This window comes from Chelonoidis abingdonii, chromosome 4, assembly GCF_003597395.2.
Source record: "Chelonoidis abingdonii isolate Lonesome George chromosome 4, CheloAbing_2.0, whole genome shotgun sequence".
NCBI lineage: Eukaryota > Metazoa > Chordata > Testudines > Testudinidae > Chelonoidis > Chelonoidis abingdonii.
This window is the reverse complement of record NC_133772.1, coordinates 133,741,620-133,760,065: the sequence shown is the minus strand read 5'-3', so window position 1 is coordinate 133,760,065 and position 18,446 is coordinate 133,741,620. Positions and strand designations below refer to the sequence as shown.

Here is an 18,446-nt window from a genome sequence, read left to right as displayed (position 1 = left end):
GGGAAAGGTCTTCTGCAGCTGTTTTAACCGTATTCTTCTATGTATATACCAAGTGTTAAGTCAATAAATCTAATCAAAGCTAATGTAGCTTAGGTTTTTTATTGAATTAATCCAGACTCTAAAGAATCCCTCTCACTTAGCATATAACCACAAGCAATAATTAATGCAAGCTTTAACTATCAATTAATTGGTCATTGATTATTGTTAAGTTATTGAATATTCTTTATCAGTAGGGACCAGCTGAAGCTGGCTGCCAAACCACCAGAAATTGCCAGGCAGGGACTGCCCTTCACTTTTGAAAGTTTGGAAACAGAAATGAAAGAAATTTTCTAAAAAGGTGAAAATGATGCTGTGACTCTTCCCCCAGCCCAGAAACCATCACCTGGAAGGAGGCTGTCACAGAATGCTGCTGTGTTCTGGGGAAGGAGCCTGGAGCCCCAGCCCTGTTCCTCCAGCCTTTGCCCCTATAGGCTGCTCAGGAGACTTGATAGCTGTGACTCAGCCATGACTAATGGGTAGATGCTATCTCCCTTTCTCCAAGATAGGTAAGAGCCCCAGGGGTGCCATGACAACACAGACAGCGTATTTTGAGGAAATGGGTGTCTGATGCCATTTACTCTTCCTCTTATTACTATTTTCACTGCTGTTCCATACTACCAGACCACCCACCACCACTCCAGGAACACCCTGCTCCAGCTACACCCATTCCCTGGGCTTAATCAGGTTACAATTCCAAAAGATATCCAACAGCTGACCCACCCTTCCCATGGCACCTGGCGACCCAGACTCCTCCACTCAGATCTTCCCAGAGCATAGTCTGCACCTGCCACAGGGAAGAACTGTCCACGGAAACAGGAAAGCAGACATAAGCAGACAGATTCCAGATGCCGAATGTCTACGCACTGCGCAGGAGCACTACCAAGGCATGGGCCAGAAGCAGACAGCACAGAGGGACAGCAACTAAAGCTGATGCTGATCAAAGCAAGCTCTGTCACCAAACAATGAGTGACCTTAGCCGTGATGAAGCTCTTGATATAGGCTGCATCCCTGACACTTGGGTGGATGACGCTGCAAGGCCTATGCTAGCCCTCTCATCCCCCTGGGATATTTGGTACAGCCCAGACATGGACAGGAGAAAAAAAAACAAAAACCCAAAGTCTTAGTGACCATGTACCAGGCCTTTGGCCTTGGCTAGGCTAAGTAGTCCTTGCCTCTTTACTCCTAAGGCATACACCCCCTCCTGCTGGGGCAAAGGAGGGGGGATAGTAGAGGAACCCAGGCCCCCCATCTTCTCTGGGTTCCAGCCCAGGACCTTTGTGAAAAGCAGGTAGGGTCTGTTTCTTATGATCCCTCGCTACTCCCTGCCTTTGCAAGTTTGCAGGCATCTGTCATGGAGCAGTGCACTCCAGCCCTCTCCCTGGAGTCATGTCTCTCTGTGCAGCTTTCCCCAGTTTGTCACTGAGGAGTTTTCTCAGGGTGGCTCCGAGACACTTTGGCAGCTGCCTGGAATCTCTTGAGCCCTGCTATCCTCTCCGTTCATGCTCAACCCCAGGAGTATAAGCTCTCTAATACAGGTCTCCTCCCCGTGTCTTTCTGTACTGGTCCTGCAGTCTTGTTATCCCCACCAGGTTATCCCCCATCCCAGTCTAGTTCTCCCCACCAGGATCTAATCCTCAATTACTTGCCTCCCTCCAGGTGCCATGGAATGGGCTAAGTGGGCTCTCCAGCTCCCTTTAATCTTGTCACTACCCCTGGGAGGTTTATACATCCCATCACACCAACAAGTGGCCCCTTCTCCCCACAGATCTCCTTGGCTTTTGAACACTCTGTGCTGGATGAAGACAGAAGGTCAGAAACTTGAGTGTCAGTGGTGGGAAAAAAGGCTGATACGTGAAATATAACTAACTCCACAAAACCTATGCTGAAGTTGTGTTACAGCTGCCAAATCCCAGCCCAAGGATACACAGCTGCCTCCGCCACGTTGCTTTTCACTGGATATTTTCAAGGTGAAGGCCAGTATCCACCTCGTTCATGCAACATTTCAAGCACTGGGCTTGCTGATAATCAGAAGTCAACCTTCATCCCAGTAGAGACGATAGAGTTTATTGGAGTGGTGCTTTGATTCTACTCAGGCCAGGGCCTTCCTCCCAGATGACCTTTCCCAGACAATGGCGTGTACGTAGTGCAGCATGCGAGACTGCACCTCACACCTCTTCAATATTGTATGGCCTCTGTGTACTTGCTGAATTGCCATCATTTGGACTCAGTGCTCACAGTGCCCACTCCAGTCCTCAATTGGTGTGGGCTCAGGTGTTCCCTTCATCAGGCCCCAGCACTCAATCTCCCTAGTCTTGGATGCTTTGGAGCTAGCCTTCGATCAGCCAGTCATCAAGGTATGGGTAAACTTGTACTCCTCACCTTCTCAGGAATGCCGGCACTACTGCCATGCATTTCATAAAGACCTATGGGGCTGCTGATAGGCCAAATGGGAAAACGAACTACTAGTGGGGCTCATTCACAACAAACCTGAGAAACATTCTGTGGTCTCGGAAAACTGGGATATGGAAATAGGCATCTCTCAAATTAAGGGAGGCGTTTCTCTAGTCTCTGGGAACCAGGGAGGGAATGATGGAGACTAGGGAGACCCTGCAGAACCTCAGCTTTTTGAGATAGCTGTTGAGGTAGTGCAGATATAAAATGGGTTGGAGACCACCTTGGAATTAGGAAATAACATGAATAAAACCTCTTCCTTCTTAAGTCCTGAGGAACCTCCACCACAGCTCCTACCTGAGTGAGGGTTTGCACCTCCTGGACTAACAACTGTGTGTGAGAAGGGTCCCTGAAGAGGGATGGGGCAGGGAAGAAGACAAGGTGGAAAAAACTGGAGGGTATATCCTTCTTCCACCATGTTCAGCATCCAATAGTCTTTGATGATGTGCGACAATGCCAAGCTGAAGTGGGACAAATAGTTTGGAAATAATAAGGGACTGGATCTGATGTGGGAACTGGTAATGTCCTCAGGCGCCCCATCAAAAGTTCTGTTTGAAGCCCCCCCCCCCCAGTACCCGGGAGGGCCAGGTAGCAATGCTGATGCAGAGGGGGGTAGTTGCCTGCGCCTAAAGCCTCTACTTTGCTTTCTGAAGGTCCTGACAGGGTGGCAGAGCAGATAAATGTGTGGGCTGTTGGGGCCTAAAATGTTTCCTTGAAGGCACTGTGTCATAAACAGATAGTTAAGGGTTAAATATCTCTTTTACCTGTAAAGGGTTAAGAAGCTCAGTAAACCTGGCTGACACCTGACCAGAGGACCAATGGAGGGACAAGATACTTTCAAATCTTGGTGGAGGGAAGGCTTTGTTTGTGCTCTTTGTTTTGGGGGTTGTTCGCTCTTGGGACTAAGAGGGACCAGATGTCAATCCAGGCTCTCCTAATCTTTCTGAATCAGTCTCTCATGTTTCAAACTTGTAAGTAATAGCCAGGCAAGGCGTGTTAGTCTTATTTTTGTTTTCTCAACTTGTAAATGTTCCTTTTTTGCTGAGAGGATTTTACCTTTGTTTGCTGTAACTTTGAACCTAAAGCTAGAGGGGGTTTCTCTGGGCTATATAAATCTGATTACCCTGTAAAGTATTTTCCATCCTGATTTTACAGAAATGATTTTTACTTTTCTCTCTTTAATTAAAAGCTTTCTTTTTAAGAGCCTGATTGATTTTTCCTTGTTTTAAGATCCAAGGGGATTGGATCTGTGTTCACCAGGGAATTGGTGAAGTCCCTCAAGGCAACTCAGGGAGGGGAAAGTTTTGGGGGGGACAAAAAGTGCTACAGACACTGATATTGTGGATGGTGGCAGGTGTACCAGATCTAAGCTAGTAATTAAGCTTAGAAGTGTCCATGCAGGTCCCCACATTTGTACCCTAAAGTTCAGAGTGAGGAAGGAACCTTGACACACCGGGACATGGAGACCCAGGGACTTGAGGGTGGCTCTGGAATTCTTCAAACTGTAGAGCTTTGCACCTGCTTGCTCTGAGGAGAGTGAGCACCCTTCAAACAAGGGGTCCTGAAGGGACTGCTGCACCTCTGCCAGTAGGCTAGAGGACTGGAGCCAAAAGCACTTTTGCATGGCCACCACAGATGCCATAGATCTGGTCACCACATCCACTGGGTCCAGGGTGGCTTGCTAGGCAGCGCTGGCTAATGCCTTCCCCACTTCCACCAGAGTGGAGAACTCCTGCCTATACTCCTGATGGAACAAGTCCTTAAATTTTGACATGACGTTCAGATGTTATAGTTGTACCTTCCTAGCAATGCCTATTGGTTGGAGATGTGAAGCTGTAAACCATCAGTAGAATAAATTTTTCTACCAAAGAGGTCTAGTTTCTTTGAGTCTTGGGGCCTTGCCCCTTGCAACTCCTACTTGTCCCTTTCATTGGCTGCTGACACTACTAGGGACCCCAGAGCGGGGGAGGAGTACACATACTCCTAACCTTTAGTAGGGACAAAGTATTCTTTTCTGCCCTCTTCGGAGTAGGGGTTGAGAGGATGGGATCTGCCAAAAGGTTTTAACTGGACCCATAACAGCCTCACCGAGAGGGAGAGTCACCTTTGATGGGGCCACCACAGCCAAGACGTCTACTAGGCTATGGGAGGACACTTACTACCTCCACTTCTAGACCTAGCTTCGAGGCCACCCTCTTCAATAGCCCTGATGAGCTTTTAAGTCATTCCGAGGGTGGGGTGTGATGTGGCTGGCCCTGATGCTACCTCCTCTGGGGATGAAGTGGTAGTGGCCTGCATCGTCAGGGGTTCCTCCTCCTCTTCCTCTGCACTGTGCAAATCCCATAGGTCCAGGTCTTGAATGTCAGTACTGAGCTCGGTACCAGAGTTCAGATCTGGTGCTGTTTGGTGACACAGAAGAGCCTCTGTCTCAGACACCGCTGAAAGAGAGAGCGAGCAAGAGTGTGTATGTGTAATGGGGGGCTGGCACTGCGGGGGAAGCCTTTTGGGTTCTAAAATGGCCATTGTATTTGCATAGGCCAGGGCCCACTGGCCCAATCACTCAAGGTACCCCCAACACTGGGATGCCCCATCGAATAGGACTGAGAAGGGCTGTACTGGTAGGGATTTCTTGTCTGAATGAATGACTCCACCTCCACTCTGACGACGAGCCTTCCTCCAGGGATCATGGAGATGTGGTACCTGTCAATTCCAGGGGTTGGTGCAAAAGATCAGGTGCCGACATGGAGAAACCCGTGTTGATGCGAGCAGGGACAGTTTCCTTCTGGTTGGTATCGATGGCCCCAGTACCGAATGGGAACTCAGGGTAACATGCTCCCTTCTGCTCTCCAGCACTGATGATGCTGATTCTTTGGACTGCCAGCGATGGCAGTATGAACAGTGAAAGGAAATCTCTGGCCGCAATTAATGCCTCTGGATTGGACGTCACTGTTATCTCACTGGTGCCACACTATCCCTCTGGTGACAACAGCTGACCTGGGACTGGACTCAAAGCGGCCTGTGAACAGGATGGAGTCGACAGTACAGCCTGCAGTGCGGGGGGCAGACGAGTGACCAGACTTGGGTAGCATTCTGCTATTTGCCCCATGAATGGCCTTTTTAGAGTTGGGGAACACCCTGGCCAGCTGCTTATGTTTCTCTCTCAGCATCAGTGCCAGGGAACAGTGCCAGAGTCACTTACAGTGGATGGAGCACTCGGTACTGACACTGAGATACTTGGTTCCAAGTCCAATCAGCTCACTTCCAAAGAGGGTCTGAGCACCGCTTCCATTAGGAGGACTTTAACATGGCCTCCTGCTCTTTCACTGTACACAGCTTGAACTGGTGGCAGATCTGACAGCAATCTCTGATACAAGTCTCACCCAAGGACTTTAGACAACTGGAATGCGGGTTACTCAAAGGCATGGCCTTGCTGCAGGAAGCACAGGGCTTGAAGCCTGGAGACGAAGGCATGAAAGGCTCAGGAATCAGAGGAATCTCTGCTAAAGCAGTGAGAGTCCAACTATTTACAACTACTAACTCAAATTCAAACCGAGAAATAAGTATTGGGAAGAAAAAAAAAACCCAGAAGGGATGGAGTGACAAACGAGAACCACCGATGAAGAAAGAGGAGCAGTTCTAGCAATCACCACAGATGGTCAGAAGGAACTGAGAGGGTGCAAGGTCGGGTGACCCCTTTTACCGTGCCATTACCACAAGGCAGCAGAGGGCACTAGTCAAGCCAGCAGGTATCACTGACGGAAAAATTTCCAGTGACTCTCAACAAGGTGCGCACACACCTAACGTGGAATGGAACTGTACAAGAACTCAAAGAACCACCATTTCGTAGCTAGGGATTTCTTAACCACAGCAACGTGCTGGCCACATCCTCTTTCCCCTGGTCACACACTTGACCCATGGGGCTGTGAGGAGGCATGGCACAGTGATATAAAGCAGGCTCTAACACACATGCTTTCCCCTTGGCTAGGGGAATCTCTATGTGGCTAGTTGAAGCAACTTTATGGAGCTTTTGCACCACTGGAGCAGTTCAAAGAGATGCAGGGTAGCACAAGTGCAACTAGGGGAGCATTTGGCCAACAGAATGGTTAGTGGAGATGGGAGAAGGAAAAGATGTGCCCATAGGTTTCAGATTCTGAGGAAGTCTGTAGAGAGAACAGTTAGATAAAAACAGTTGTTAAAGTTTACACTGAACAATTTTGCTTTGGAACATTTGTAATGCAACATTTACAGAATGTACGGAAAGAGCAAAACAGCAGTTAGAACATTCAGTTTAGTGCACACATTCAGTACGCTCAGAAGGCCAACTGGGGGCCACAGTCAGTCACATTCTGACTCCATCCATGCTTCTGACTGCAAAAAGCATCTAAAAGCTAAAAATATATAACACTTCCCTATTACTCTTCCATGTAAATGATTGCTACAATTGGCAGAGTTGTGCAATTACAATTGGGTGGGAAGATGAGCACAAGCCTCTCCTGTAAGATGGCCATCCATTGAAAATGCTTGACAATGGCTGCATTATGCAGTTTGCAAATTTCCATGAAGGCTGAATCCAGACACATCTATTATGCAAATAGTCCCTTGAGAATTAGCTCCCTCTAAAGTTTCAAACTTTAATTATTAAAATAATTAAGGCTACAGCAAAGTGAGGATTTTTTTTTTAAAACAGAAGAACGTGAAAAGCATTTTTCCCCCATAACCCTCTCAACTCCAAATACAGCCAGAAAGATTTAGTTGAAGATTTAAAATACAAAGACTTTCTGTCAGAACAAACATGGATAACTATAGGCACAAAGCTTCAGAAAGTTATGTGGTGGAACACAAATGGAAATTGATCAGAGACCATATTATTACAGTGGCATGGGAACTTGTGACATGTTTAAAAGATTGAAAGCTCTAAGTTCTGTAAAATTAACATGCTTAGTCAGATTCTTTTGAAATTCGGTGCATCAACAAAAGAGATAGAAATTTGGATCTACAGTAACTCCTCACTTCACGTTGTAGTTATGTTCCTGAAAAATGTGACTTTAAGTGAAACAATGTTATGCAAATCCAATTTCACCATAAGAATTAATGTAAAGGAGGAGATTAGGTTCCAGGGAATTTTTTTTCACCAGACAAAAGAGTACACACACACACAAAATATAAGTTTTAAACCAAAAGATTAATGCTGGTACACAGTGATGATTGTGAAGCTTGGTTGAGGTGGAGGAGTCAGAGGGTGGGATATTTCCCTTACTGCTAAATGATGAACTAGCAATTGGCTGAGCTCTCAACGGTTAACTCCCTCACTCTACAAGGCAGCAGGAATGGAGGGAGATATGTGCATTCCCCTTTAAGTACACTGCCTTGTAAATTAGATCAGCTTGCTGAGACCACATCTGCCGCAAGCTCCCTCCATCCTGAGCCCTGGTGTGTTCCCCCTGCTCCCCACTTTACCCCATCTTCCATAGAGCAGGGGGAAGGGGGACACCCTGACATTAGCCCCTTCTTCCTCTCCCTCCCCCCAGCACACAGGAGTCTCACGGGAGAGGGCAGGAGCAGCATATGGCAGTTGGAGGAGGGACAGCTGCAATTGCTAGCCTACTGGGCAGCTGCTGCACAGGGAACTTAGGGGGGCTGCCGGTCCACCCTGGTTCCAAGCCCCCACCAGCTAGCTGTAATGGGCTGTTCTTTCTGCAAGCAGTAGACAAAGGCAGCTGCCAAACGATGTTAGAAAGGAGCATTACACAACTTTAAACTAGCATGTTCCCTAATTGATCAGAAACATAATGAAACAGCGTTAACCAGAATGACTTCAAGTGAAGAGTTACTGTAAATTTGAATCACTAACCCTATCCTGCACTCTCCTGAGGGAGAGGACATACCAACTAAGCAACCATAACTTGGCATTAATGTTGTCTTTTTACCATTGACTACCTAGGCTCACAATCTTAACTAGAACAGTCACAGATAGGTGTCCACTATATTAAAACAAAAACAGCAAATAATTCCATTTAAATCTAAGAAAGAGGGGAAATTGGAGATTACTCTTTAGAAAACAGGAAAGAAGTTTTATCTTAATTAAAAGATTGCCCTTTCCAGTAGACAAATCTTAAGCCTTGTCTACACTATGGGGGGAGAGCGATCTAAGTTACACAACTTCAGCTACGTGAACAACATACCTGAAGTCAACATACTTAGATCTACTTACCGCAGGGTCCTCACTACACTATGTCGATGGGAGATGTCTCCCATCAACTCCCCTTGCGCTTCTTCAGGTGGAGTACAGGAGTCGACGGGAGAGCAATCTGTGATTGATTTAACAAGTCTTCACTAGACCCAGCTAAACTGACTGTCGGATGCATCGATTGCTGCACATCCATCAACTGCTAGGTGTAGACAAGCCCTTATATTGGGCATCACGAAGAATTCATAGGGAAGTGGGAGAAGAAACAGGGTGAGAGGAGTGCAAAGGGTTTCTGCACCTCTGCTGTTTTCCCTTTAAAAGATAAAACCAGAAATTTACAAAAAAAATTAATCCTATGAATAACAATGAGATGCAATGAAGAGATAAATATCGCATTATGTAACACTGGGATATACACAAGTAAATATCTTCCACTAGACTTGTCTACAATAGCTCTGCAATAAGCCAAAGTTAATTACTAGGATACTACTGTTCATCTGAAAGTTATAACATATGGAGTACTTCCTGGAGTCACTGCTAAATATCATTATGAGTAATACAAGCCATAGTGGCTCCTTTTTAGGTTTCTGAATTTGAGAGACATCCTGTGGCCATTGCAATCATTACAACTCCACCTCTATTTTATGACAATCTACTGTAAGAAAGTAGTGTTGCTGCAGCTATGTTTATCCCAAGATATGAGACACAAGGTGAGTGAGGTAATAACTTTAATTTGACTGTTGGTGAGAGAAACAAGCTTTTGAGCTAGACAGGGTTATTCCTCCGTTCTGGGAAAACCTCGTATTTAGTGTCACAGCTAAATACAAGATCAAAGAGATAGATACCATAAGAAAGATCATTCCAGCAAACAATCCTCATCCTCTGAAACACAAAATGGAAGTGCCGTGCCTTTCATTTAGTGTTGTCTAAGTATCAACTTGTTTTTAAATTTTCTTTATTATTGTGCCACAGAAGCAAAATAATTATTGTCAAGGCACTTCATTCTACATCCCCACTTTCAAGATCGACAACTTTCCAAATGAATTACCTATTTGGCTGGCAGTTTTCATGCTTATTCTCTGCATCACAAGGAAATATTTGTGCAGAGTTTAGTTAAATGTCATTTGCCCACTTCTGAATCAGAAACACACAAATCTGGTTACACTTAAGAAAATTTCCAATTTTTTTTTGCACTCAATTCAAAAGGATTTTTTCCAGGCTCAAGCTTACCAGTTCTTAAAAAGAAATGCCTCTAACTTTGGTTAAAAAATAGACGAATGATTGAAAATAGCATTGTACATATACACGATAGCATTTTCTGTAATGACTATGTTCAATTTGCATCTCCACAGATTGAAAAACAGGTGATATTTTAATGATTAGATCATTTCAATTTCTGATTACTTGTGAGAACATCTAATTAAATGCACCTAATGCATTCAGTGTGATTAAGAACTACATTGAAACATGAAATGTATTTCAATGTTTATTTTATGAAATTTAATGTGTAAGAAGAATAGACTATTGTGACTGAACTGAAAAACCCCAAAGCCAGGGAATTCAGTGCTATGGTTCTCCCAGCGACAATAACTCTGCCACTTTGTATGCATGTATTATATTTGTGTTTTAACAGCTTATTTTGATAGAAGCACTCCATAAATGCAGAACAGCAATTGCTGAAGAAATAATAATGATAATTTAAAATTTTCAGGAATGTTTAACATTTTTTGCATTAAACAATTTACCTGATGAACTGCCACTACTAATATTTGCATTTAACAGTTCCAGATAAGTAAATGTTAACCAGAGTTAGCAGTTACTGACACTAAGGGCTTGTTAACACTACCACGCATGGTTGATCTAAGATACGCAACTTCATCTACGTGAATAGCACAGCTGAAATTGAGTACTTAGATCTACTTACTGTGGTGTCTTCGCTGCAATAAGTTGACAGCTGACACTCTCCCGTTGACTCCACTCGCGCTTCTCGTTCTGGTGGATTACCAGAGTCAACAGGAAAGCGCTCAGCAGTTGATTTATTGTGTCTACACTAAACGTGATAAATTGACCCCCGCTGTATCGATTGATACCTGCCAGATCGGTGGGTAGTGTAGACAAGTCCTAAATTGTTTCACACAGATTGCTGTGGGGATTTGTATTAACATCTACAGCTCTTTTGCTCTCAATCATTGTCAGGACAAAAAGCCTACTGTATTCAGCTGAGTTTAAACTTTATTCTTAGTGTTAGGACAAATCTGAAAGTCTGAGGAAGACAATTTAAGAATAATTCAAATTCTGAGCAGCACTTTTAGTGCCATTGCTTTTCTTAGTGCCTCTGGGGGAAAGGTGACATCTATCAAGAATGCATCCAGAGAACACAATATAGTGTCAATGCCTGGAAAGAAAAAAAATCACTGATAGGGACTTTGTAAAACTGATCAACAAATTGGATGGACTTTATTTCTTCCATTAGCTTCTACAGGAAGATTCAGTATGTATAGAAGTAAAGTGTTGATCCTAAGAGTTTTCTAATTGAGTAAGAATTCAATAATGAGATTATTGAAGTAGGGAGCCTTCCAACAAACATAATATTGAAACTGGTAAGAGACAACTTACTGCTACTCAAACTGGGTGCTTTGGTCACACGTAGAACATTCCCTGACTTACCACAATGTCTGAAATGGTGATGAAACTGGCAGTACTAGTGATTTTTAATAAAATGAAGCCATTCTCCACTGCAAAGCTCCAAGACTTCTCTAGCAAGACTGAAGGAAATGAGAACTATACACACAGCCAGGAGAGTAAAATGCAGATCAAAACAGTCACTATCTGCACAAATTTATTGGAAAAATTATACATTATTATAAATTTGAACTGTGTATTCACATTCCTAAAGAGGTTGTTCTTTCAACCATGTTTAGACCAATGTACTAACATAGCAGTGTCTTAAACTCTTAAAGATATAAATTTGAAACAAAACATTTTGGTAAAGAAACACTCTCTAGTGGAGTACACCACACACCTCCTCCTCCACTATATGGTTCCCAAAATATTTCATTGTGCAGACTGCCACCAAAAGGCTCTATTTATAGAGACCTTCTAAAAAAAGTTAGAATGTATTACCGGCACGCAAAGCCTTAAATTAGAGTGTATACATGAAGACTCGGCACACCACTGCTGAAAGGTTGCCGACCCCAGCTCTAGGGAATGGGAGGCACACAGATCACAATATAAACTATCAGTCTTGAACCGCTGAAATGCACAAATGTTGTTACACTGATTCGAAGGGAGCGGCATTGGCCCTGATCCAGCAAGCTGTTTTAGGATGTGCCTAACAGTCACACTAATGGGACTACTCACATGATTCAAATTAAGCAATGTACTTCTTTCCGTACCTTGCTGATCAGGACCTTACATAGACAAAATGGTTTTATGGTTAAGAGACTGGACTAGAACTCAGATCTGTAGCAGACCTGGGAATTGAACCTAGATTTCCTATGTGATCATGAGCAAGGCACTTAATCTCCATGCTTCCATCCCCATCTGTGAAATACGGAAAGCAGGACCTCCCCTTTCTCAGACCTTGGCCTACTTTAGACTGTAAGATCTTTGGGACTGCATCTTACTATTTTTGTTTTCAACAGCACCCAGCATAACAGGACCGCTGCCTTGGTTATGATTTTTACCGTAATGCAAATGATTAATAAGAGGAACAGTACCCCAGTTTGTGCTACTTGTACTAAGGCTGAGGTTCCTTGAATCCACACCGATCAGGCCAGTTTCTATAGGAGTCACTTCTTTCAGAGACATCAATGACGAAGGCTTGTGTAACATACTTAGAAACTAAAGTTTGGAGGAACAGCTACTACTGCTCTTTACGCTGAATTATTTACCATCTCCTTCACAACATGGTCCAAGGTCTTAAAAACACATATCTGGTCAGGCGAGTGCAGTTAGTTCTCCCAGATCTATGCCTTTTTGGTTTCTAGATTGCTTCAATGAATTGTAAGCTTAGAGAGAGAAGCTCGGTTGAGCTTATTAATTCTCACTCACTGTTGAGTTTCCATGTATTACAAGAAATATTTTGAATTGAATTAAAAAAAGCTTTGCAAAATATAGTAATTAAAGTATACCAGGAAAAAAACAAAACATTTTTTACCTGCTAGCCAAGGGAAGAAAAGCTTGATTTCAGAATCAGACCTGGCAGTGACTTGGGTGTGAATGCACAGTGTGTTAGTCAGGAGTCAACAAACATTTTTAGAAAATGAGATACTGCTCTCTAGGGCAAAATTAATGCTGGTACAAAAGCACTTCTCAGCACATCTCATGAGGTGCCCAGGACTGCTATTATCATCACAACACACATCTTGGACTCTGATTACAAGGAGGTTTGATACATAAAGTAGCTATAGACCCAATCCTGCTAGCAGGCAGTCCCCTGAGCTGAAAGTTCTCCAGTGACCATGCAGGACTGAGGCCTATATCTTTATATTAAGCATCTTCTTAATATAGCAAAATACAGTTTCTTCAGTGATTGTCCTACCAGTGAACCAGACAAATAATTACAAGCTTCTGCACTTTAGAATGAAGGACATTGTGTGTGTTATGATCAAGAACATTTGTAACACTCTTGCAATTGACAGTTTTGTATTATATTTGAGAAGGAAGCTGTTAAGAACCTGTTTCTAGTGCTAATAAATACGTCATTTGGTGTATTTCAATCTCAAATACAGATTATTTCTAAAAGTACCTTCTGAATACATTTTAAGACAACAATACTTAAGTACAAACTTTTAAAAATATTTAAACTTATGATACTGTTGCACTTTGCAGAAAATTATATACTGAATGGGTAAAACAGAAGAGAGTATTGCAGGAGACATCTAATATGAAACCTCTGGAATTTCCACTGAATACAGATTTACAATCAGTAAGTGCTATGATTAATCAGAACATGGAGTTTAAGTTATAAGACAATAGGAAGTACACTACTGGATGAAAAGAATACACCTTGAGCATTGTTTAATGTAGAAAGCAAAAGGCTAAGTGAATCCCCACCTGAGAAGTACATCTGTCCTGTAATCTCTTATTGCTATTACAAAATGGAGTTTTCATGGAACAACCATCCTGCGCAAAGCAAGCACAAGTACTGACAGCCCATAAAGCTCCATTTGCACCAAGAGTTCTAAAGCCAGTTCATGATACAAAATATACATAGATTTAAAAATGTAAATTCAGGAATATTTACTGCATTTAACAACTATAACTATCCTTTAGCTAGCATAATCATCAAAGCTTCGGGCAAGTTCACTAGAGACTGAGGAAGAGGTATATAAAGGAAGAAATTCTTGTTTTCAGAGCATGGATCACAAAACTTAATCACAAAATATTAGGGATTCTGCATTTGCACCTTGGGTCAAAACTGTGTATGCAACTTAATGATGAACTATATTAGCGCACTGTAACTTAAAAAAGCAAGCTTAGGGTCTGAATTAAAGCACATGTTAAGTGCATGCCTAACTGCTGCACGGGAACAGGACCATAAGCATTAAATTTATATAAAATAAAGTCAAATAGATAACATGAGGTATCATCTACACAAATCCGTAGTGAAACAGCAAACTGAATACAGGAAAGGAAAAATCTGTAGGTAGATTGAATGGATTGGGGAATCCAGGTTTGTGATTCAAATCCAGCCCATGTCAGTAGCGACTAAGAGTTGATACCATCTAATGACTGCTTGGTGGTCTGTAGGAAGTGAGTTGGTCAAGATAGCAGAACTCAGAGAGGGCAGGTTTCTTCTCCACACACTAAAAAAAGCTCACAACTGAACTCCTCCTTAGCAGCCTCAGCAGAGATTAAAAGATAGAATTGACACGGAGACCAAACTATTTTCCCACCTATATAAGTAGTACTTCGCAGAACTGGGCTGAGGGCATTGCAAAGGAGTTAGTAGGGGGCAGAGGGAGGGCTGAACCACTGCCACCTGTGCTGCTATGTTTATCAAATGATAGTTCATCTCTAAGGCTGTCTGTCAACCTGGTATCTTGCACCACTATTCATTTAATTTGAAGTATGAAAAGCGATCAGCAAACACTGGCTTTCCACTTTTGGATTTTAACAAGACTGCATGCTCACAGCTCACGGGGAAGGGACAACGTATGTCCAGCAGTAATGTAGGAAGTCAGCATCTCAGGCTGTGGTAGAGAATGTGGTAATTCTCACCAGAACTTTTATTGTTTACTGAGTCCTTTTGTTCTTCTGATGAATCTGGCCAAGCCTTTACAGTAGGAACAATGTCTGAAATTGTCACCAAGTTCCAGCAAGTCAGATTTTTAAAACACATTTCTACCTCAAGATAAGACACTAAACGTGATGTTCTCGCTGAACTACACTGTTTACATTCTGTAGCAGTAAATGGTAGAGCATACTGGATGGTAACCCATTCTACTAAGTCATGAAAGACAAGAGATAAAAAAAGACATTTTTACACTTGTGTTTAACATGAACAGAGAAACTGAAGCATTTACCCAAATTTTAATGCATAAATCAACTCTAATTTTTAATTTGATTCAAACTTAAATAATAAATAGTGGGAGAAGTATAATGCAAGACTTACTGAGTAAAAGTGAATGTTTAATTATCTCATGAGATCTACTTAAAAACAGGAGTAATGTTCACAACCATAAACCCAAACCCCTCACACTTTTTTCTTAACACAGCAGTGAACTGTAAAACTGCATTTACTGGGTAACCATTCAATTATTTTAAATATTAACTCAAGTGTTTTCTCCTTGGCCATTTCAATTTTTAGCACCAAAATTAGCCCAAAAAGAGGTATGGGTACAGCTCTGATGTTGTAAATGATGAGTTTACATATAATACTTCATATATTATACACACATACTGTACATTCTCACATCCACACAAACAGGAGGCATATTTAAATGTATATATTGTGTGTTTCAGTTTGTCGTCAAAGACTTAGAGCAATGGAAATAAAGCAGAAGGGGTAATATTTTACATAGTAGGCAACTTTAATGCTGTAGTGCACTTATAAAAAAAAGTCCAACTCTCCCTCCCAGCTCAGCAGCTTGTTTCAATTTTTTTTTTTAGTATCATGATTCAGAAGATGTAGAAGTTATTGCCTAAATATTATTCTATACATTTCCATCGGTGTTCTCAAAAACACTCGAAATTGCTACTTAATTTACAACTTAATTACTTTTTCTTACAGCTTTAATTCATTGGCAATTTTGGAAGCAATGTTTTTAAAAGCTATGGATGTTCCCGATATCCGCTTAAAGCGGACTCCATTCAGTGACAGTCTTGGCAGTTTACACACCTCCATCTCCCACTGTACAAGATTTTCCGCATGTCCATCGCCATGGACACAGAAAAGCAAGAAACGCTCTCTTTGTTCATAGTCACAATTATTAGCATCCAGGACTTTACGAATTTCCCTCATCATATCGTTAGGATCCATGGAACTGGTAGTTTTCATGCTCCAAGTAAACCTCAGAGAACGGGGCTTGGCTTCCTTGTTTTCATCCTTCTGATCCACAGCTACATTGCGACTGAAAGAAAACATTTTATTATTTAATAGGACAACCAACAGCCTCTTGAATCTTGTGTTGGTAAAGCAACTGCCCTGTTTAGTGTGCATTTTTGTATTACAGAAGTGCCTAGAGGGGCCCCAACTTGGAGCAGGACCCTGTTGTACTAAGCATTGCATATTATGTACACACAGTAAGACTGTTCCCACCCCAAAAGCATACAATCTAATTAAGCCAGGACACAACTAGCATGAACAACAATGGGGACAGGAGGATGAAAAACTTCATTCTTCTTTTCAGCTACGAATTAGTGGCCACATGGCTAAAAAGAGTTGCAATTTGTGTACTGAAACCTTCACAAAAAGTATTGTTAACATGCAGATATGTGCATAAAGGTGTTTTCTGCATCAGATACTTCTTTAAACATTACTTTTGCTCTCACGGTATACCATACAGTTAAAAATCAATGGTATGTTAAGATTCAGAATTCAATTTAGAACATAAGAACAGCCATACTGGGTCAGACCAAAGATCCAACTAGCCTAGTATCATGTCTTCCAACAATGGACAATGTCAAGTGCCCCCGAGGGAATGAAAAGAACAAGTCATCATCCAGTGATTCATCCCGTCGCCCAATCCCAGGTTCTGGCAAACAGAGGCTAGTGACACCATCCTTGCCAATAACCATTGATGGACCTGTAAAAGCAGCAAAGAGTCCTGTGGCACCTTATAGACTACCAGACTATAGACTGTTAGTTTATAAGGTGCCACAGTACTCTTTGCTGCTTTTACAGATTCAGACTAACATGGCTACCCCTCTGATAATTAATGGACCTATCCTCCATAAATTTATTTAGGTCTTTTTTTTAAACGCTCTTATAGTCCTGGCCTTCACAACATCCTCTGGAAAAGAGTTCCACAGGTTGGCTGTGCATCGTGTGAAGAAATACTTCCTTTTGTTTGTTTTAAACCTGCCGCCTATTGACTTCATTTGGTGACCCCTAGTTCCTGTGTTATGAGAAGGAGTAAATACTTCCTTATGTACATTCTCCACACCAGACATTATTTTATAGACCTCTATCATATCCCCCCTCAGTCGTCTCTTTTTCAAGCTGAAATGTCCCAATCTTCTTAATCAATCCTCATATGGAAACCCTAATCATTTCTGTTGCCTCTTTCTGAACTTTTTCCAATTCCAAAATATTTTTTGCATGCATATGTGATCGCCACATCTCAAAAAAAGACATTAAGAGGCTAATTTAAACCTCATCATTTCATATGTATAGTTGGGATTATGTTTTCCAATGTTCATTACTTTGCATTTATCAACATTGAATTTCATCATTTTATTGCCCAGTCACCCAGTTTTGTGAGATCCCTTTGTAGCTCTTTGCAGTCTGCTTTGGACTTAACTATCTTGAGTAGTTTTGTATCATCTGCAAGTTCTGTCACCTCACTGTTTACCTCTTTTTCCAGATCATTTATGAACAAGTTAAATAGTCCCAGTACAGACCTCTGAGGGACATCACTATTTACCTCTCTCCATTCTAAAATTTGATCATTTATTCCTATCTGTTGTTTCTTATCTTTTGACTAATCCATGAGAGGACCTTCAGTCTTATCCCACGACAGCTTACTTCGCTTAAGAGCCTTTGGTGAGGGACCCTGTCAAAGGCTCTCTGAAAATCTAAGTACTTTATATCCATTGGCTCTCCTTGTACACATACTTGTTGAACCCCTCTTAGAATTCTAGTAGATTGGTGAGGCATAATTTCCCTTTACAAAAATCATGTGGACTCTTCCCCCAACAAATTGTGTTCATCTATGTGTCTGACACATCTGTTCTTTACTATAGTTTCAACCAGTTTGCTTGGTACTGAAGTCAGGCCTGCAGTTCCTGGGATCACCTCTGGAGCCCTTTTAAAAAATTGGTGTCAGATTAGCTATCCTCCAGTTATTTGGTACAGAAGCTGATTTAAATGATAGGTTACAAATCACAGTTAGCAGTTCTGCAATTTCAAATCTGAGTTCTTTCAGAACTCTTGGATGAATACCATCTGGTCCTGGTGATTTATTACTGTTTAATTTATCAGTTTGTTTCAAAACCTCCTCTAATGACACCTCATAAGGACAGTTCCTTAGATTTGTCACCTAAAAGGAATGGCTTAGGTTTGAGAATCTCCCTCGCATCCTCAGTTGCAAAGACAAGTATT

At 42.1% G+C, this 18,446-nt stretch overlaps 1 protein-coding gene across 7 annotated transcripts in view; it reads right to left on the bottom strand.

Moving 5' to 3' along the window:
• Positions 1 to 11,474: 11,474 nt before the first annotated feature.
• The window catches only part of MARK3 (microtubule affinity regulating kinase 3), a 110,048-nt gene continuing 103,076 nt past the window's right edge, over positions 11,475 to 18,446 (bottom strand). For all 7 annotated transcript variants that reach the window (XM_032771596.2, XM_032771601.2, XM_032771602.2 and 4 more), the window contains one exon: positions 11,475 to 16,254. In XM_032771596.2, coding sequence (XP_032627487.1) covers positions 15,909 to 16,254 — 346 coding nt within the window. In that variant the 3' untranslated portion in view covers positions 11,475 to 15,908. The remainder of the gene's footprint in view (positions 16,255 to 18,446) is intronic.